This window comes from Bubalus bubalis, chromosome 5 (assembly GCF_019923935.1).
Source record: "Bubalus bubalis isolate 160015118507 breed Murrah chromosome 5, NDDB_SH_1, whole genome shotgun sequence".
Taxonomy (NCBI): domain Eukaryota; kingdom Metazoa; phylum Chordata; class Mammalia; order Artiodactyla; family Bovidae; genus Bubalus; species Bubalus bubalis.
In genome coordinates, this window is record NC_059161.1 from 131,631,020 (window position 1) to 131,651,364 (window position 20,345).

At 65.5% G+C, this 20,345-nt stretch overlaps 1 protein-coding gene and 1 long non-coding RNA gene across 2 annotated transcripts; both read left to right on the forward strand.

Moving 5' to 3' along the window:
• The first annotated feature begins 1,458 nt into the window (after nucleotides 1-1,458).
• On the forward strand, nucleotides 1,459-17,246 carry LOC102410468 (toll interacting protein). Its single transcript, XM_025287016.3, has 6 exons — nucleotides 1,459-1,615; nucleotides 9,460-9,609; nucleotides 11,283-11,465; nucleotides 12,132-12,284; nucleotides 12,848-12,938; nucleotides 15,246-17,246. Exons 1-6 carry the CDS (start codon nucleotides 1,583-1,585, stop codon nucleotides 15,455-15,457), a joined length of 822 nt encoding a protein of 273 aa, XP_025142801.1. The 5' UTR covers nucleotides 1,459-1,582; the 3' UTR covers nucleotides 15,458-17,246.
• On the forward strand, nucleotides 1,622-5,424 carry LOC123333836. The gene is made up of 2 exons (XR_006641142.1): nucleotides 1,622-1,985; nucleotides 2,018-5,424. It is a non-coding gene; the product is annotated as an uncharacterized LOC123333836 (long non-coding RNA).
• Nucleotides 17,247-20,345: the final 3,099 nt, after the last annotated feature.

Genomic DNA, 20,345 nt, shown 5'->3' on the forward strand with positions numbered 1-20,345 from the left:
TTGTGTCTTTGTCTACAGAATGGATCTCCTGGTTAGCTTGATGGCAGACACTGCACAGATCAGAGATGGGAGGGCAGAGGTCAGGGGCTCCTGTCCCCAGGCCCCTCCCACAGCCCTGTGGTTGGTTGTGACTTCACCGTCTGCTGAGGAAGCCTCTTTCCCTGACCTCTGCTCACTCCCTCTCTTCCAGGCCAGGAGTAGTGGCAGCTCCATGAAACTAAAAGTCCCTCATGCTTTGCTTTTTCACTTCGCTCTGCCCTTTCTTGGTAAACAGGACATTTGCTGAAGTCTCTCCAGTGTTCTTCCTGAGAACACCAACTGTTTCTTGCTGGGACCCTGACTGATACGGTAATTGCCAGCAGAAGTGACCACAGAAAACAGGCTCTAAATGGGATGCTGGCCTTGGTGCACGTCTGTTTGATGGGTGTGTGGATAAAATTCTTGCCCAGGGAAATCGAGTACCAGGAGCCTGTGTCATCCAGAGACATCCCAATTCCTAAAATTATCACCAGCGGTGGCATGGGACGCTGTGCGAGTGGGTATCTAGTCGCTTGGGCAAATGCGGGATTGCAAAGACCGTGCAGTGGGCTGGCTACTTCTGAAGGTTCTGGGAGGTACACACCAGGGAAAGGATGCTTCAAGCCTCGGGCGTGACAGTGCCCTCAAGGCAGGCCACCGGGAACACCTGCAACTCGACAAGCTGGGAGTCGTACTGGTTTGGAGACCAGTAAGACCACACACCCTGGGGACGCACAGGGGGACCCCGTGTAGGACTGGGGCTTTTGTAGGTGATTCGGGGTAAGGTTTAAGGACGCGGGGTCTCGCTGTGGACTGGGTGCCATCTGGAAGCTTCTTAATACTTTCCATCTGGAAGGAGAGGCGACTGGCGGGCGGCTGAGGCTGTGACGCGAGGGGGGAAGCGGCGTTCCAGCTCGGGTGGGAGAGGGTGGCCACTGGGGGGTGGGGGGACAGTCCACGCGACTGACTGGAGTGGCCAGCGGCTGTCTCCTGCTGCTGCCTGGAAACCGCCCGTGTCGACAGCAGAACACCAGGCCCGGGGAAGCCGCCTCGGATGGAAAAGCGCAAAGCTGCGTGGAGACTCCAGAGACTGCCCGTCCAGCAGCGTCGGGCAGACCGTGCCGAAGGGCCGGCGGGCAGCAGGGGCATCGCGCGGCCTCACCGCCGGAACACTCGGAAGGCCGCGGCCGAACCGGGTCACGCCGGCCACTCGCTGGGCGCAGCCGAGGCACGAGGCCGCCGCACCTGCGGCGGCTCCTGTCGCAAACCGCACCGGCCAGCCGCGCCCAACTGCCCGCCGCGCCCCAGCGCGCATGCGCACACTGCCGGCTCGGGAGCCATTTCGCTGGGCCGCGGCGCGGGGCGTGCAACTGCGCAGGCGCCCGGCGGGAGCGCGCGCGCCTGCGCGAGAAGCCGGAAGCGGCGGGGCGCACTGCGCCTGCGTCGGGGCCGGGCGGGGGCGGGGCCGCCGTCAGCTGACTGAGGCGGCTGCGGCCTCGCGGGACCGCCGTCTGCTCGCGTCTCTGTCAGCTGTCGGTGGGCTAGGCGCGGGGCCGGCCGGACCATGGCGACCACCGTCAGCACGCAGCGCGGGCCGGTAGGCTCCGGCGGGGGCGAGCTCCGCGGCCTTCGGGCACAGGGAGGGCCCGACGCCGGGCTCCGTGCGAGCGGAAGGGAGTCCCCGGGAGGGAGAGGCCGCGCACTGTGCGGGTCCTGGGGACGAGGAGGCCTCACCCTCACTGGGTCCCCGAGGCGGGGGGTGGTCGGCGCCCGGTGGGTCCCCGGGAGGAGGAGGTCGGCGCCCGTTGGTTCCCCGGGAAGAGGAGGTCCCGCACCCACCGGCGAGCCCCCGGGATGGGGGAGGGTCGGCGCCCGCTGGGTCCCCGGGCGGAGGAGGGTCGGCGCCCGTTGGTTCCCCGGGAAGAGGAGGTCCCGCACCCACCGGCGAGCCCCCGGGGCGGGGCAGGGTCGGCGCCCGCTGGGTCCCCGGGAGGAGGAGGTCGGCGCCCGTTGGTTCCCCGGGAAGAGGAGGTCCCGCACCCACCGGCGAGCCCCCGGGGCGGGGCAGGGTCGGCGCCCGCCGGGTCCCCGGGAGGAGGAGGGTCGGCGCCCGCTGGGTCCCCGGGAGGAGGCGGCACCCTGTGCCTCGAGTGTCCGTCTGTAGACGAGCACCCGGACAGCGCTTGAATGAAGGAGGGTCCAGGCCCCGCTGTGTCCCTCGGTTTCTTCGGTAACGCATGAGGGGTCCTGAGCTGGGAGTCCTCGTCCGCCCCCGGCCCTGGAGCCCTGTCTCCCGCGCCGCTACTGTGTCCTTGTCCAAGAGCAAGGCTCGGGCTCCTGGGGAGTCGCCTCCAGCCCCCATTCAGACTGGGTTGGGGTGCCTGACCATGAGCAGTGACGTTTGTTTAAATCACAGTCAGAGCCTTGAGTTGGGACAAGGTTGTGGTTGATGCTTTGATGTGGGTTCAGCAGGGAAGTCCCCGCAGCCCCGGGCTCTTCACCCTCCCGTCAGGGTGCACAGATCTTGTCTGTGTCTCTCCCAGTCGGAGACGAATCTATCCACATGACATCTTTCTGAGTTTGAGGAAAGCAGGTCTCGTTGGAAGCCTTTTGGGCACAGGTGCTCTTTCTGAGCGTTTGAATGGGACGTAACAGGACTTCGTGACAGACATGGGTGTGGAAAGGTCCCGGAGTCCATCGGGTGGATTCTGGCCCCTGACTCCACGTCTCCATCTTCACTGCACACGGTGGTTTGGAGCAGGCTGAGCGTCGGCGCTTCCTCCATTCTACACGGCGGCTCCTCAGAGAAGCTCGGGGCGCAGATCATCCGCTCCCCTGGGGCAGGGCTGGTGTCCGTTCTGTCCCGGCTCAGACCTGCTGGGAGCTCAGGGCCTTCGTCAGGCAGGATCCACAGGCAGACATACGCAGGCCTGCTGGGACCCTGGCGAGGGGAGTGCGTGGTGAAGGTGGGCCTCCTCTCGTCCAGAGGGATGTTGGCCCTGCGCTGAGGTAGGGCTGTGACTGGGCCCAGGCCGCAGAGGGTGTCCAGATATGAGGCCTGTGCTGTTGAGGTCCCAGTGACCCAGACGACCGGCACATTCTCTTGTCAGGGTCCTGGGCCCCACACGTGGACTGGCAGGTGTTTGAGGGGTGCTCCTCAGGAGCCGAGCTCATGCCGTGAGGTTCGGTCTGGGCCAGAGCAGCTGGGGGCTCTGGCCCTTGGGCGCGCTGGCCTCGGTGCAGGGGCGCTCGGTGTCTCGTGCAGCATGGCTCTCTGATGCCGCCGCCAGGCTCACAGGGGAGCCGGGCCTGGGCCTGGAGGTCTGACCTGGAATCGTGGTGAGCAGTGGCCTCCCTGGGCCAGGGCGTGGGGTGAGTAGGGTTGTGGAGGAAGCATGTCTGACCGAGACTTGAGGGAGGGGGAGCGTGGAAAGCAGAGCCTGAAAGGGCGGGGAGAGCCGCTGCTTGGAGGCTGGGGGGTCCTGTGGGGGGGTGCCTGTGCTGGGGGCGGGGGCTCACTGGCGTGTGCTTTCTGTTGTTTCTGGAGCCTTTGCCTGGCACCTCCCCTCTGGTTCACGTGTCCCCGCCAGCCTGCCCACCGTGGGTGAACCGCACTTGTAGAGGCTTCCTTTGCTGTCGGCGCTGGGGAGCCTTCCTTGTGTGGTTACTAGAGTCTGGCGGAGACCTCCTCCCTTGCCAGATGCGTGGACTTGGCGTTGTCTGCCCCCTCTCCGCCTGCTGTCCTGTGTGTGCCTGGCGCAGTGGGGCCCGCGGATGGCGCAGTGTGTGGCAGAGCTGCGAGACCAGCCGGGGCCTCCAGCAGGGGCTTCCTGTGCTGGGTCCCGGCCGGGTGGCATGCCCAAGGGCCAGCCCTCTGCCGGGGGTCCCAGCCTGGCCCACACAGGACAGGCAGCGTTCAGCCTCAGCCCAGGGTCACTGACCAGGGGACCCGGGCTGACTCTGAAGCCTGACTGTCTCCTCCCGCACCTGGGGAAGGCAGATGGGTCACTGACCAGGGGACCCAGGCCAACTCTGAAGCCTGATGTCTCCTCCCGTGCCTGGGGAAGGACGGATGGGCAGGGCCCCCGGGCACGAGAAGGCAGAAGTGGCCCGCCCACTTGGAGATTCTCTGTCCCCGAGTAGGGCGCCCGAGGGGCTGGGGACTGACTTAAACTCCAGAAGACATGGCATTTGTGTCTTCAGAATAGTTTTCCCTGAGTGGCCACTGAGGGCTGCCCGCCCTGTGCCGTCTGCCCCCTTTCAGCGGTGCTGGCATTTCCCTTCTGACTACCTTCTGCACCCTGTGCTTCTGTCTGGTCTACAGAGCGTGGAAAAGATGACTGGGCACCCACGGGAGCAACTGTGTGGGGGTCGGAGGAGGTTTGTGGCACGTGTCGCTGCAGACCCCATGCCATGCTGTGTGCCCACAGACTCTAGGCCGACGGGAGCAATGAGGGCCACTTGTCCAGCTTTTGGAGATGTGGGCTGGTCAGCGCAGCCCCTTTCTGTCGTTTGCCTCGTGAGGCCTGAGGGCGAGCTGTCGGGTGATGCCACTTGGCCTGTGATGACCAGGTCCTCGTCAGCCTTGCACAAAGTGATCACTGTTGCTGAACCTGTGACCCACCAGGGGTGGCAGAGAGTTGTGTTTGAGTTTTATCGCTTGGTTTTGGGGGGCCTGTTGGTATAGATGAGTGCGCTCTAGTTGTCCTTAAGTACAGTCTGTATGGAAAGCAAGACGCAGGCTCAGGTCTTGCTCTGTCTTGGCAGTATTCAAAGGAAGGAGCGGTTCTTCTCTTCGGGCTGGTGCGTGGCTTTGTCTCTCTCTTGGTTGGAGTCTGGCCCGAGCTCCCTTCTTGCTCAAGTGGCCCGCTCTCGCCAGGGGAGTCCATCCCTCTGGCCCAAGTCCTGGGCGAGGGGTGGCTTCTCCGCCTGGCTGGCCCGTGTCCTGATTCCCCAGGCCCCAAGAGCTCTGCTCTGGATTCTCTGCGGCTGAGCTAGGAGCGCTTCCGGGCTGAGAAGGCCCCGTCTTCCTGTGAGTCAGACCTTGTTGCGTGTGGTGGCCCTGCTGGCCTGTGCTGGCCTTTCTTGTTTGGTTTGTTGCGATGAGGGACGCCAGCTTGCTTTCAGGGAGCGTCTGCTTGGTGGATTTCCGTTCTCGGACTCACTCTTCTGAGTGCGGGTGTCGGGTGGGTCTGCCGTCAGCAGCGCGCACTCGACCGTCAGGTCTTCACCCTTTGACGGGAACGTGTTAGTGTTATGTGCACAGTTACACACACGCTGTTTGTTCCCAGCACTTCCTTTTGTGCTTTTATTTGCCTGCTTTTCTTCTTTTTCTCTCCTGCCTTCTGTTGGAGTCATTGACCCAGGTACGTTCCATTTTCGTTCTCTGCTGGTTTGGAAACACGTCATCCTTCTCTCTTGTTGCAGTCCTCCTGGGGACATCACCGTGTGGCCCTGGGGGCTCTCAGGTCCGTCCCTGTAACGGCCCTCCTGGGCAGCAGGTGGCCTCGGTGACCTCTGCTTTCCTCCCAGGAGTGGTGTTATTTTAATGAGCTGGTGTTTGTTCAGATGGATTGTTCGTCCTGCTTTCTCTGTTTACTGAAAGGTCTGTGTGGTATCTGGGACTCTGAGCTCACGGTCCCCTCCTCTCCGGATGTGAAGGTGCCCGTGTGGCCTCTGCAGCAGACCCCCTCTGCTCAGGCGCCCGAGTCTTCGCATCCTTCGCCCCGCCCCCACCGATGCTGCTGCCCCGGCCAGACAGGAGCTGGGGCGGTGGCAGTGGGGCACGGGAGGGGCCGCTGCCTGTCACAGTGGGAAGGCCCTGGGGCAGAACCTGCCTGCATTCTGTGGGGCGCAGGAGTGAGCAGGTAGGGAACGGGACTCAGGTGGTGACTTGTCTGGGGTTTGTTCTGGGGCCTCTGAAAATGGCTGCAGCTGTGGACACAGGTGCGATGGCCCTCCCTGCTGGGGGTCTCCATCTTCATGGGGATTTCCTTCATTCCCTGGGACCCTCGCTGATGTTCCCGTTGCCTCAGGCGGCAGCCCCAACCCCTTTGCAGCTCCCACCGGAAACTCGCGCACACCCACAGGTTCTCGTGTGGCTCTGCCTTCTGAGCAGACCCAGAGTCGGTTCCTTCTCAGCCTGGGCACCTCCACACCTGCCTCCCCTGCCCAGCTGGTCCCCGCTGTCACCCCTGGGGCCAGGCCCCAGGCAGAGCCCGCTGTGCATGCAGCCCCTTGCCCACCCCCACCCCCGGCCCCCTCCTCGTCTCTGAGTCAGAGCCCGGCGCTCCTGGAGCCCGTCCGCCCTCCATGCTCCTGCCCTCCCTGGCTTTCCCGGCTCTGGCCACCTCCCCGCCGTCCCTGGAGCAGCCCCCTGGGCTCCTGGCCAGGCCTGTGCCCCACTCCTCCCCAGACCCTGCGTGCTGCCCCTTCCTGCCTTCAGGTCCCTGCGGAGGCGGCGTCTTCTCCCAAGGCCGCCTCAGCGAGCCACGCCGTCTCCCCTCGGGCAGCAGTGGGACCTTGTGCGGTTGCCTGTCTTCTGCTGTGACCCGAGCCCCGCGGGCACTGCGATTGCCCAGTGTCTGGCTGTGAAGATGCACATGTGCGGTGAAGCTAAGGCCTTGCAGTGCCTCGCCTGTCCGCCCCGCCCTGCTGCCCCACAGCCTGCAGCGGCCGGTGTAGTGCAGTGTGGACGGGGCGCTCCGGGTCAGTTGACTGCAGTGTGGACGGGGCGTTCCGGGTCAGTTGTGCCAGGCCCTGAACGGCATGAGAGGCGCAGGAGCTCCTGGCCGGGCCCCGGGGCCGCTCACTGTCTGTCCGCGGCATGGTCTGGTGCGTGTGTGGCCGGTGGTGCCATCTCTGCTCTCGCCCTCTGGCGTCCTTGTGCCCACTTAATGCCTCCTCTCGGTCCCCGTCTGGGGCTCGCGTGGACTGTCCGCAGGGCTGGGACAGCCAGACGCTTGGGCTTCAGTGGTCTGTTCGAGTCTGGGCCATTTAGGATGTTGGGGCGGCCTGCAGGATAGGAACGGGAGGAGAGCTGGCCTCCGGGAAGGACGGGGCTGTTTGCAGTGACGCCTGGCAGAGGACAGGGCTGGGGGCTCCATGGAGTCCTTCAGGAGCCGCCCCCTCCTCGGCCGGGTTCGGAGGCGCTGGTGGTACCCTCCTTCCCTCTGGTGGCTTCCAGATTTTTCCTTCTCGTTCCTTGAGGCAGGAGGAGGATGGGGTGGGCAGGGAGGGTGAGCGGCGCGGAGACCCACCCCATGGCTGCAGTGGCCCGGGTGGTGATGGTGGGAGTCGCAGGCCTCAGCGGGCACGTCCTGTGATCTCCGGGGGTGGGGTGTGTGTGGCTTGCTCCTCCCCACAGGCCACTGAGGCTGCGGTCCGGCTGGTGGGACTGTTGTCAACCACCCCCGGGCAGGGAGCCCCCAGGGCCCGCCCTGGCCTGCTGCTGACTCAGGCCTCCGCCCCCCGCGGCGCCTGCAGGCGGGCAGGGCAGCTGCCTGGACCGGGAGTCTCTGGGTCCTGTGCTGCTGCACCAGCTCTTGGCTGTGACGACCCCCCGCCCCCCACCCAGGCCTGAGCCTGGCCCACTGTCCAGTGGCTCCCATGTGACCTGTGCTGACCCAGAGCCAGCATGAGGATGGTGAAGTGGGGGCACAGCCCCGGGAGTCAACTCACGGCAGGGGACACAGGGACTGTGCAGGAGCAGAGCGGCCGTTCCTGACCATCCCCGCAGGGTCCTCAGGGCTGGGCAGGTGGCCACTCCGAAGGACAGCGGGCGGGGGTGGGCTGTGCTCGACCCCGGGGCATGGTCACCAGGAGTCAGGGCTAAAGCGCCAGGCAGGCCGAGGCGGGGCTGTGGGCACGCGGCAGCAAGCAGCCGGAGGGCTCTGGGCGGGTGCGTTGTGGGCACACAGGCTCTGGTCTTGGCACTGGGGACTGGTGTGTCCCGGGTGCCTCAGCCCTTCCCGAGGGGTGCGGCCACAGGGTGTCCTGAGCGGCCTGCCTCCCGAGGCCCATGCTGGGGCCCACTCTGCCGCGCCACCGCCCAGGAGGCGCGCCCCACAGCGCCTTGGGGAGCGAAGGAAGGTGCTGAGCCTTTCCTGGCAACGCGGGCTCCGGGGTGCCTGGGCCCCGCCCTGCGCTGGGCTTCGAGGCAGCGGAGCTGGGGGACATGGAGCGGATCCCGGTGTCCCCAGGGAACAGGCCATGGGGGACAGTGGCGAGAGTGCCCGTCGGAAAGGCCTTTCTGCCCCTCCACGGTTCCCGTCTGTCCCGCCGTTGGCATCAGACTCCCGGGGGCCCTCTTTTCATTGTACGGGTGCTGGTTCTGGGGCGAGAGCCAGCAACGCTGCGCGAGCAGCAGCAGGGCACCAGGCTGAGGGTGCAGGGGTGGGGGCACTCCAGAGCTGGCAGGCGTGCTGTCCCAGGGGTGCTGTGAGTGGGGCAGGCGGGTGCCGTCTAGATGCCCACCCCAAGCCGCCTGGTCAGCCCCATGGGAGCCTTGGCGTCTGGCAGCGTCTGGTGGTCCCTGGCGGCCACTGTCCGTAAACGCGATTGCCAGAGCTCACCGTGACATGCAGGGTTTTCTCTCCCGTGTTCCCTGAAGCCGCCGTGTCCTTCAGGGCCCTGCACAGGGGTCTGTGGGCCCTGCGCTCTAGGCACCGAAGGGGGCTTTGGCCTTGGTTCCCCCCAGCAGCCAGGCCTGTCGTGGGTCCTGGGCTCTGGCTGCACTGTGCCCCCCAGCCCTGCACCGCCCCCGCCCGGCAGAGAGCAGAGGCGGGTGGTCCAGGTCCCCAAGCACCCAGGGGTGGGCCGCCTGCCCTGGGGCCCATTTCTCCATACTAACTGCCCTGCGGAGCCCAGCCAGCCTGAGCTTGGTCTCCTTGGTCTCCTGTGGTCTCCTTGGAGTCGGCGCTGTCTTGCCGTCAGACCGCACGCTCTCCACTAGTGGGCGTGTGTGCCCAGGAGCCGGCGCCTTCCCGTCACTTTCCCTGTACAGGGCCAGGTCCCAGGGCTTCTGCTGGTCAGTCTGTTGGCTTCTTGGTCTCCAGGGTGCTTCTGTGTGGGAGCCGTTCTCCTGAGGCATCCGCACAGAGGCTGTTCCGAGTCTGTGGGCATCCGGGCCTCAGGCTTCACCCAGTGAACAGCTCGTGGTGGAGAGGCCATGCTTGCCATGGTCCTGGTCTGTGGCTGGGACCGCCAACATGCGGACAAGCGCATCTGAGGCCTGAGAGCAGCTTGCAGCCCCGGCAAGGGTGCGAGACCTGCTTTCAGGCAGGGACGTGCTCAGGCCTCCACGGAGCCCCTTGTGCTGGGCACCCTGCCCCCGGGAGCACAGGCCCTAGGGGGCCTGCAGGCTGGAGCCCCGGACTGCGTGGTGCAGGCAGGGGGCCGGCCTGGGGCGGGTGGCCCCGCACTGACGCCGCGGTCCTGCAGGTATACATCGGAGAGCTGCCCCAGGACTTCCTGCGCATCACGCCCACGCAGCAACAGCAGCAGATCCAGCTGGACGCACAGGCTGCGCAGCAGCTGCAGTACGGAGGGGCACTGGGCACCGTGGGCCGCCTCAGCGTCACTGTGGTGCAGGTGGGTGCAGCCCCCAGAGCCCACAGGGCCGAGCGCAGATGCTGGGGCTGGGGGGCAGCGGTGGGCGGCCCCAGGGCTACTGTGGAGAGCGTAGCTCGAACTGGAGTCCCCACCCCTGGGGTGGGGGCAAGGGTGGGGTTTGGGGGCAGCGAGCAGCGTGGAGCAAGTAAGTAGCTCGTCTTGAGCTGGGTCCAGGGCTCCCTTGGGCTCTGTGTCAGGAAGATGGTGGGCAAGGCTGGAAGGCCCCACATCTGGCCTCCTGGGGAGATCCAGCCCAGTTGAGAGCCCTCAAGTGGGGGTGGGAGGAGGGTGTGTGACCCCACGGCCTGTTGCCGGCACCGGGGGTGGTGGGCAGTGACCAGAATGGGGAGACTGCAGGAGGAGCAGGCGGGGAGGAGAGCCACGCTTCAATGTCTGACACATTCAGTCGAGGGTGCTTGAAAGGAGGTGCTTGAGGCTGAGAGATGAGGACTTGAGGGGGAGGTCCCGCGGCGACATGAGGCGTGTGTCCCGAGGCGGGCCAGCCGGTCCTGCGTGGAGGGGTGGCTCTGGGGCACGATTGTGGGCAGGCACGCCAGAGCCCCGGGGGGTGTTGGCCCGAGAGGGGTGCAAGGAGGCTCCCAATGGGCAGGGCTTCCTCAGCCTTCAGAGGGAAGAGAGGATGTTGCACAGGCAGCAGGCTCTAGGGGCTTTTAAAAGAAATCAGCCAGTTGAGTATGATTTACGTGTCAGGATGCACTGGTTTGAATTTGTTTCTGTGACCTCTTGACACGTGTGTCCACCCCTGTGATAAGAGCATTTCTCCAGCACCATGGAAAGTTCCCTTCCCTCTGCCTGTCGTGGGCCTGCCCTCAGGCCCCAGGACGCTTCCTGGAGTCTGTCCATTGCTTGGCAGGAAGCAGGGTGCCAGCCGTGGTCACCGTGAGGCGTGGGCTCCAGGGGATCAGGCCCCTCAAAGCGGATTCCCAGCGCTCCCGGGCACTGGGCAGGGTCAGTCACCGCTAAGAGAGTCCTGCCCAGTCAGAGAGCCAGCACGGTCGCTGTCTGAGGATGCAGAGAAGGCCTTGGCCAGGCCTCGCCTCTCAGGGGGCCCCCGACCCCTGCTTCTCCAGGGCTCAGACTCTGTCCCAGGACGGCCTGCCCTTTCCACCCTCCTCCCCAGGAGTGGTGGTGGGGACCCAGCCCTGCCCAGCAGCGGTTGTGTCCTGAGATGCTGGGCCCAGCCCAGATTGCCGCCTCGTTCCTGGGCCCCAGAGCACGGTTGTCCTCGGAACGGGCTCTGGGACCCCATGGACAGCACAGTCTGAGGCCGCTCAAGGCCATTACCTAAAACAGTGCAGGTCTGCACGTGGCCTGCACAGACCCCCATGTGCTCAGAGCCATGCCTGGTTACTTGTGACCCGACACGCCGCGGGCACAGCGTCACACGGTGCAAGGCTGCACACACAGCTGCTGGCGTGGCACATTCAGGTTTTGCTTTTGGAAGTTTCTGGAATGTTGTTTCCTGGTCCAGCGCCTTTCTTTCACTTTGGACCTGTGGTTGTGGAGGGCCGACAGCGCAGCGGTGGCCGTGTCCAGTGGGTCAGCACCCGGAGCGCCCAGGAAGCCGTGGGTGCGGGGAGGCCCCCAGGCGGACGGCTGCCGCCCCGCCTCACGCGGCGGCTTTGTTTCAGGCCAAGCTGGCGAAGAACTACGGCATGACCCGCATGGACCCCTACTGCCGCCTGCGCCTGGGCTACGCCGTGTACGAGACGCCCACGGCCCACAACGGCGCCAAGAACCCGCGCTGGAACAAGGTCATCCAGTGCACCGTGCCCCCGGGTGTGGACTCCTTCTACCTGGAGATCTTCGACGAGGTGGGCACCACGCGGGCCACTGCGGTGCAGGCTCCTGGCTGCTCCAGAACGTCGGGCATGTGTGCACGCGGGGTGCTGTGGTGTGACAGGCACTTTGTGCCCCCAGAGTCTCTGGAACCTACACTCAGACACGTCACCACCGTGTCTAGACTGTGGGCGTCACCTGACCAGGCAGGCCAGGCACCGCTGTCCGCACGTGGCTCAGGGCTGACCCGGTCAGGCCCTTGGCAGGGTGGGCACTGGCCTCTTTGTGGGTGAACAGCAGGAGCCTCCTGAGTGTCCCCAGGGTGTCGGGCGCCCCAGGCCCTTCTCAGCCTGGCCCTCCACGTGCCCCAGCCCTCCTGAAGCCGGCTCAGGGTGGGGTGGGCGGCAGGGCTGGGAGAGGCTGCGGCCCTCTGGGCTCGGCCCCCTCCCTTGTGTTTCCTCCCGCCCCACAGCCTCACCTCTGGGGCCTGGGGTGGGGGGGAGGCGTGGTCCAGGGGGCGCGTGTCTGCAGGCTTCGGCCCCGCGGGTTGGTGCAGGCGATGGCGGTGGCTCACTGGAGCCCCCCTCCGTCCGTGTGGACCCGCAGGAGGGGAGCGAGGCGGGTGCTCTGTGCTGGGCACACCCTGCGGGGGCAGGGCCCTGGGAGCTCTGGGGTCACGTGCCTTCTCCCGTCTCCCCCAGCGGGCCTTCTCCATGGATGACCGCATCGCCTGGACGCACGTAACGATCCCTGAGGCACTGAAGCAGGGCAAGGTCGTGGACGAGTGGTACAGCCTGAGCGGGCGGCAGGGCGACGACAAGGAGGGCATGATCAACCTGGTGCTGTCCTACACGGTGAGGCCGCCGCCCCTGCCCCAGTGCTCCCAGCGTGGGGGGTGGGGAGGGGGGCCCGGGCCGGCTGACCCCCAGCCTCGGGGCCGCCGCGCTGGAACCTGCTCACCCCTTCCTGGCACTGGACCAGTTTACTGCGGGTTCCCATGTTAGCACGTTGACTCCTGGGTACATCCTGCCTGTTCAGCAGACGCTTCCACATGGATGGGACGCTGCTACTGTACTTAACTAACTGTAACCAGAGAGAGGCTGTCCCGAGATGTCAGGAGTTTGAACCTGAAATTTACACTTCAGTTTACATTTTTGAGCAGCGTCCTCTTGTTGATTTTCTCTCAGTCGGGGCTCCGCAGGTCTGATGACAGACACCTTCCACCCAAGTCGTCGTCCTCTGCCCGCAGAGGAGCCTGTGGGGAGTCGGTGTGAACGGGAGTCTGATGGTGGGGACGGCGCGTCCCTGCCTCGACCCGCGGGGCTCCAGGCCCGTGCTGTCGCCTCGCAGGGCGCTTCTGTTGAGGCTGGGTATGCGTGTTCTGCCGTGACCCTGGGCCATCTTTGGTGTGTTTCAGTCACTGCCGGCTGCCATGATGATGCCGCCTCAGCCCGTGGTCCTGATGCCCACCGTGTACCAGCAGGGTGTGGGCTACGTGCCCATCACAGGTGCGTCTGCCCTCCCCGCAGCACGTCTGCTGGGATGGCATCAGAGCAGGAGGGAGGTGCGTGGGGTGTCAGGCTAGAGGCTGGGCCTGGTCTGCACGCGGTGCCTGGAGAGCCTCCCCTAACCGGTGGTCTGCTGTCATGTGTGGGCTTCTGCACGTATAGGGAATAGGAGTTTTTTTTTTCTCTGTCGGTGCAAAGGTGAGTTGAAACGTATGGAGACGGGGAAGCTTGATTTCTGAGTGTTCTGTCACCGTAGCGTGAGGCACGTCCTGTCAGGTGGGTGGACGGGCTGCGTGCCCGAGCCCTCCTGCGTCCATCGCGTGTGTTCCCCGTACACAGCCGTCGACCTCACAGTGTTTACCTTTATGAGCCAGCGGTTCGTGTCGTGCAGCGGAGTCAGGTTGGGTTTGGCTTTTCTCTTGGATTTCTGTGCCTTCATGTCAGCCTGTGGTCAGTTCCCACTCTGGCTCTGGTTGGAAGTGACTCAGCTCCCCTGCCTGTGAACCTCTGTAGGACAGGGTGGGATGCAAGCCTGGGAGGCTCAGCGCCCAGGAGACGGGCAGGGACATGTGGATGCCGTGCGCACGGTGGTGGCCGTGCCCTGAGAAACCTCTGAGCTCTCGAGCAGAGCGCACGGGAGAGTGAGGGCTGGAGTTACAGCCCTGGACCCGCCGGAAATGCAGGCTGTAGGGGGGTGGGGGCTGCAGACAGTGGGAGCTGGCGGGTGAAGCCGTCAGCACCCCGTCTCAGGTCCCCTTCCTGTTCCCCGCTGGTTCAGGGTGGCGAGCGGGTGCCTGCCCAGCTCCGGAACGCCTGGGCCCTTGGCCTCACGAGGCTCAAGGGCCCATGTGGGACCCGGCAACCTCTCGCCTCTCAGGATGGTCAGGACTAAGGGGCGGCGGGCGCAGGCAGCTGGGTGCTCAGTGGGGCCGGGCCAGGAGGGGGCTGGGGGCTGGGGAGCAGCAGGAGGAAGGGGCTGGGGGTTGGGGGGAGGTGGGAGGAAGGGGCCGGGGGCTGGGGGCTGGGGGGCGGCGGGAGGAAGGGGCCGGGGGCTGGGGGGCGGCGGGAGGAAGGGGCCGGGCCCCGCTCCTGCCTTGGGTGCGTGTCCGGCCCCACAGGCGGCTGTGTCCATCACATGCTCGGTCCCACCCCTGCGGCCGGCACCCCTGCGGCCGGCACCCCTTCGCCTCAGCGCTTGTCGGCTCTTCTGCTGGTTTTGGTTTGGATGGTTTTGAGCTGCCTTTGAGCTGAGTTCAGACAGGAAAGGAAACCATGTGAGCTGTCGGGCCTGGTTGGGTGACTGTGCTTCTGAGTTTCTAAAGACAAATGGTTTTAAATCCTTTTCTACTCTTCAGAGTGGTGTTTGACCAGGGTTCTGTCTCTGTTAGCCGTAGGGTCTCAATAGCACCGTCTTTCCTTGTGCTGGTCTGTTTTCCTCATGAGACGGTCGGAGCTTTGACTTGGGGTCTGGTGGCTCCAGGTCTGAATCTTCAGCAGCTGAGATGCCTTGAGGTTCAACGTCCACAAGGGAGTGAGGGGGTGAGGCTGATGTGGCGAGCTGACACCGGAGCCCCACGTGTTGCCCATGTGGAGCGAGGGATCTGCTGTCCCTAGGACGCTGGCCCTGGTGGGGTCTCCTTCCTCGTCGGGGTCTGACTGGGACTGGGTGCCCAACTGGGAAGGCCTGTCCTGGAGCACTGGCAGAGAGGGCGGCGGGGGAGTCTCAGTGCTTGGGGTGGGGAGGGTGGCAGCTGGGGGTGGCCACGGTGGGAGGGATTGACCCCCGTGGTGTAAATGGCCGAGGTCTGCTCACCCCCGTTTCTCCTGAGCGTCTGGCCTATCTGAGAGGTAATGTCGGGGGCCGAGATGTCTGGGGTTATGTTGGGGTGGGGAGACCTCTGGGGTCATGTTGAGAAGGGAGACCCCTGGGGTCATGTTGGAGTCGGGAGACCCCTGGGGTCGTGTTGGGTGGGGGAGACCCCTGGGGTCGTGTCAGGGGTCGGGGGAGACCCCTGGGGTCATGTCAGGGGTCGGGGGAGACCCCTGGGGTCGTGTCAGGGGTCGGGGGAGACCCCTGGGGTCGTGTCAGGGGTGGGGAGACCCCTGGGGTCGTGTCAGGGGTGGGGAGACCCCTGGGGTCGTGTCAGGGGTCGGGGGAGACCCCTGGGGTCGTGTTGGGGTGGGGAGACCCCTGGGGTCGTGTCAGGGGTCGGGGGAGACCCCTGGGGTCGTGTTGTGGAGGAGACCTCAGGTGAGACCTGGCCCCGCGGTGGAAGTGCTGCCCGCTGAGCCCGCCTCTGCTTGCAGGAATGCCTGCTGTGTGCAGCCCCGGCGTGGTGCCCGTGGCGCTGCCCCCAGCTGTGAGCGCCCAGCCCCGCTGCAGCGAGGAGGACCTGAAGGCCATCCAGGACATGTTCCCCAACATGGACCGGGAGGTGATCCGCTCCGTGCTGGAGGCCCAGCGGGGCAGCAGGGACGCGGCCATCAACTCCCTGCTCCAGATGGGCGAGGAGTCCTAGACACGCCCACCGTCTCGCCGCCTGCCCGCCCGCCCAGCTCCCCGAGCACTGTCCCCAGCAGATCCCCGTGAACACGCCCCGCGCAGCCCCTTCCTCGGACATCCGTGTCACCACCCTCGCCCTTGTCTGGGATGCATGTGGTTTTGGTTCTTGGAGCCGTTCTCCACGTGGTCGGGGCGGGTGGGGTGGCTCCCTTCCCGCTTCCTGTCGGAGGGTGGAGGCGGCGGGTCCCATGCACACGCCCACTTCCTGCCGGCCATCCTCCCGGGAGCAGCTCCCCCACAGGGCCTCGGTTCTGGGCCCCTTCTGGGTGGACAGGTGGTCTCTGGTGATGCCACCTGACTGGGTAGACACACTAACGTGAGGCACAGAGGACCCACCAGCAGCTGCTGTGGGTCTTGTGAGGGCTTCAGGGCGAGAAACTCCTCCCTGCGGTGGCCTTCGTGGGCCTCTCGCAGGGGCCGGGCGGACCTCGTCTCGGGGCCCAGCCTGTGCGCGGAGCCCTGGGCCCAACCTGGCGTCTGCAGCCACGTCCTGAGCCCGCGGCCCCGCAGTCTTTACTGCTGCCTCGCCCTCCGTGCCATGTTGTCCCGAGGGGTCGCCGCCCCCAGACACGCTCTGACCGCAGAGCTCAGTGAGGTGGGGTGTTGGGAGCAGACCCCGTCCTTGTCCTTGTCTGTCAAAGGGTCTCTAGGAACTCTCAGCTCACTGCCGACCTTGTGTAGGAAGCTGGGCCCCAGGCTGGGTCAGCGTGGTGACCGCCGGCACTGGGAGGTCTTCCCGAGAGGCAAGAGGCGCCCCGCGGCGTGGGTGGCACCCTGCTGCCTCTGGCCGTGGACACCGAGGATGGGGCCAGGCTGGCTGGTGCCCCGTGGAAATGAGAACACAGGGCGCTCTGACCTGCTTGCTGCTGTTGGCGGTCAGCCGTGGTCGCCGCTGTCTGGAGGCCTTGCCCAGCCTCTGGACATGGACACAGACCCCACCCGGTGATGTCGGGCGGTCACCCGAGGCGGCGAGGACTCAGAGCCCAGTCCTGTCCTCCACGTAGGCTTAATGTGATACCGGCCAGCGGTCAAGCTGACCAGACTCCTCCCGTGGTGGCCCAGGGGCGGGGAGGCCTGTGAGGGGGGTTCAGACCACCGGTGCCTTTGCCGCAGGCTCTCTGTAGATGCGTGAGACCGACTGCGCAGTCACAGCCTGGCTGCAGCTTCGTGACCACAGTCGGCGCAGCTCTGACAGGCCGACCCAGCCCGCACGCCCCGCCCAGTGGTCCCCGGCCCAGGTGGCCCCACGCCGCCTCCCCACCGCCGCCCCCCCCCCGCCTGGGCCTCCGAGGACAGGAGTCTTGGCTTCAGGGCGGCTGCAGGCCTGCCAGCTTGGGGTCCTTTGTCGTGGACGCCTGCTGCTTCACAGGGTCAGGAGGGCGCATCTGTGGGGCCTCAAGACGTCCGATGGCCCTGCTGTCCCCGCTGCTCTGCTCACGTCCACGTGCGTGTCCAGGATACCCCTCGGGGGGCCCTCAGCACGGCACCCGTGGCTGCCAGGCCCAGGACTGGGGCGCCTTGCACGTCGTCGTTGCTTGGTGTCGGAGAGGAGAGGCGTGTACATCAGGCTTCCCACCCCACTCCCGTTTCAGGAGCCCTGCCGGTGTTTGCAGAAACGGTCCTTGGAGCTTTGCGTTTCAGATCATTCTGTTGGGGTCCAGGGTCCAGGTTCCTCTTCGATTGTAAGATATGTTTGTACCTTTCAGCCTTCTAACTTAATAAACGGTCTATGGAAAAACAGAGAATCCAGCCCTTCAGAGAGAGTTTACTGTTTTTGTTCTGTTTTAATCTGGCTTGTAATAAGCCAGTTGATGAAACGGCTTACCAGCAGACTAGTGAGTAAAGGCACAGGGCAGAGGTTGGATTCTGCCCGGGAGCCTGGAGTGTGAGTGTGGAGCTCAGAGTGTGTGCACGGAGCTCAGAGCTCATTAGAGTGTGTGCACGGAGCTCAGAGTATATCCATTGAGCCTGGCGTGTGAGCACGGAGCCTGCATGGAGCCTGGTGTGTGAGTGTGGAGCCTGCATGGAGCCTGGCGTGTGAGCGTGGAGCCTGGCGTGAGCACGGAGCCTGCATGGAGCCTGACGTGCGAGCGCAGAGCCTGCATGGAGCCTGGCGTGCAAGCTCGGAGCCTGCATGGAGCCTGGCGTGTGAGCTCGGAGCCTGCATGGAGCCTGGCGTGCGAGCTTGGAGCCTGCATGGAGCCTGGTGTGCGTGTGTGGAGCCTGGCCTGTGAGCGCGGAGCCTGGGTCTGTTGTCTGGCTGGGCTTCCAGAGGACGAAGCCCAGGCACTGGCCCCAGCCCACAGGCACTGGCTGCCCAGTCCAGTTGCCCCATGTGTGGCTCTTCTCCAGGATGCTCTGACCCGGGAGTAGGCTGTGGGATGTCCCCTCAGCTGGGCGAGCCCCACTGGTCTCGGGGGCGCGCCCCCGCCCCAGGAGGTACCTGCCGGTCTGATGCTCTGGGTCTTCATGGGCCTGCACATCCCCGGGCCCCGCCACGGAAAGCCAAGCCTCACAGATCTCCTCCGTGCCCCGAGGGCCCTTCTGGGCTTGTCACTCATGCAGCCCGGGATGGGCTCCCAAATTCCAAAAGCTGGGTCTGACCCGGGCACTGCTCTGGGTCCTCGGCCTGTCCCCCACCCTGCAGCCGGTCCCCCGACGAGGCTCAGGGTTTGTCAGGCCCCCGAGATGCGTCCCCAGCCCTCCGTCACCCATGCCTCAGCCCCTGCAGCCTGCACGCTGACCCCCCTCAGTTACGGGCAGAGGGGCGGGCTGGCCCCGCCGCTGTGGCGGCTCCGACGGTGCCCGTGGCGGTGCCTGGCGCCCGTCGTGGTGCCTGGCTCCCGTGGCGGTGCCTGGCCCCCGTCGCGGTGCCTGGCGCCCGTCGCGGTGCCTGGCTCCCGTGGCGGTGCCTGGCGCCCGTCGCGGTGCCTGGCTCCCGTGGCGGTGCCTGGCCCCCGTCGCGGTGCCTGGCGCCCGTCGCGGTGCCTGGCTCCCGTGGCGGTGCCTGGCTCCTGTCGCGGTGCCCGGCTCCCTGTGGGGCTCCCTGGGCGGCAATGCTGCTGCCCTCATGTTGAGGCTCAGACCCGCTGCCTTCTCTGCAGACCAGCCCTGTCCTGCGGCGACGCCTGCATTCCCACCAAGACAGAGCCCTGGAGACTCGCGGGTGGGCCGGGTGCCCCAGCAGCAGCTCTGGTCCTCCATCTAGGTTTCCCCATGTCCCATCTGATGCTGCAGGGAAGACACCGGGATACAGGAGCAGGGTCTCTGGGGCTTGGGAGGCCCGCTCTGGGTCTGCCACCCACTGTGGGCTCCTGACCCCTCCTGGTCCCCACAGCTGACCGGCCCACCCCAGGGCCCCATGCAGCTTCCCAGCCCCCTCCCAACACCCGCCCTCCCCACACCCAGCCCTTCTCTTGTGGGTCATCTGGATGCACCCCTTCTCTGCTTCCAGCTGGGTTGCTGGACACGCTGGGGAGGAGGCACAGGCTTTTGCCCGCACGGCAGGACTTTGTCAGCATTTGTGGGACGAACGACAGCAGGAGGGGTTTAGAGCTAAGCCGGGCCCCTGCCCACGGTGGGCCTGAGGGTGGGGCACCTGCCTGAGACGGGCCCTTGGTGCAGGGGGGCTCCCAGAGCACAGAGCTGGGCCTTCAGGGCTGTCTTCCCTGTGCTGACGAGAGTGATTTATCCTCATTAGCGCTTCCATTTTTATTTTCAGATGTAATCTTCAGGGACTTCCTGGTGGGCCAGTGGTTAAGTCTCTGCACTTCCACTGCAGAGGGCGTGGGTTTGATCTTGATCCCTGGTTGAGGATCTAAAATTCCATATGCCACACAGAAGACCTAAAATAAAGTTCTCATGAAAGAAAAAGGTCTATCATGAATCACACGGGAGCCTCCCGAATCTCTCCAGGCTCCTGGCCCTGCCCCGGTGAGCCTGGAGGCAGAGCTGGGTCCACCTGAGCTGCCGAAGTTCACGGGGGTCCAGGTGGGCCCGTGACACCAGGCAGATGATGAGGGCTGATGGGTCAGGGAGACACAAGGCCTGGGGAGGGGGGTAGTGGCCCACGGGGTCCCAGTCAGGGCCCTGAGTCAGGACTGGACCTGACCGGCCAGCCGTGGGGCTTGCCTGGAGCAAGTGCAGAGTGGCCGCGGGCTGAGGGGCAGCACCTGGCAGTCCCAGGGCCCTGTGGGCAGGACCCAGCGGCGGACGCTGTATCTCAGCACTGTCTCAGTGACTCTGGGTTTACAGTTTCTGAAGAGAGGTGGGGCCAGCTTGCCCAGCGACTCTAATAACAACATAGCTGATCATTTCACCAGCAAAAGTGAGTTTCTTCAGCGATTGCAGCCCAGGATATACGAGCAGTGGTGGACCACATGCAAACCCAGAGATCAAGGAAGGGGACTTGCTGCTGGAGGGAGAAGGGGGAGGTGGGCGGGGCTGTGATAACCAGAGTCCATTGGAGGAGCCGGGGTCCAAAGTAAGGGGGCTTCCGGGGCGGGGCCTGTGCGGTCTCTGATTGGCGGGGCTGTGGGACGCGGAGGGAAGCTTCCTTCCTCCTGCCGGGTGGGAAGGGGCAATGCCTTCCTGTTGGGGGTGGAGGGGGTGTGTTCCCATTTGGGGTGGCCAACACCGCCCTGAGGGTGGGAGGGGAGCCTGGAGGCCCGTCCCAACTCCAGCTTGAGCTGTTTGCTTCACTCTACCCAGGCAGGGAGCAAGCCTACAGAGGATGTCAGCACCCTCGTTTCCAAGGTGAGCTCCGACCTGCGGAGCGCGAAGACAGTTCACACACATGAGCTCCAGTCTCTGGAGAGTGAAGACACTTCACACCCGTGAGCTCC

Bases quoted from the DNA above. Each gene is read 5' to 3' on its own strand.
- LOC102410468 (XM_025287016.3), top strand. From the start codon at position 1,583: ATGGCGACCACCGTCAGCACGCAGCGCGGGCCG. The intron at 11,466-12,131 runs GTGGGCACCACG...CGTCTCCCCCAG, and splicing joins ACCTGGAGATCTTCGACGAG to CGGGCCTTCTCCATGGATGA. The intron at 12,939-15,245 runs GTGCGTCTGCCC...CTCTGCTTGCAG, and splicing joins GGGCTACGTGCCCATCACAG to GAATGCCTGCTGTGTGCAGC.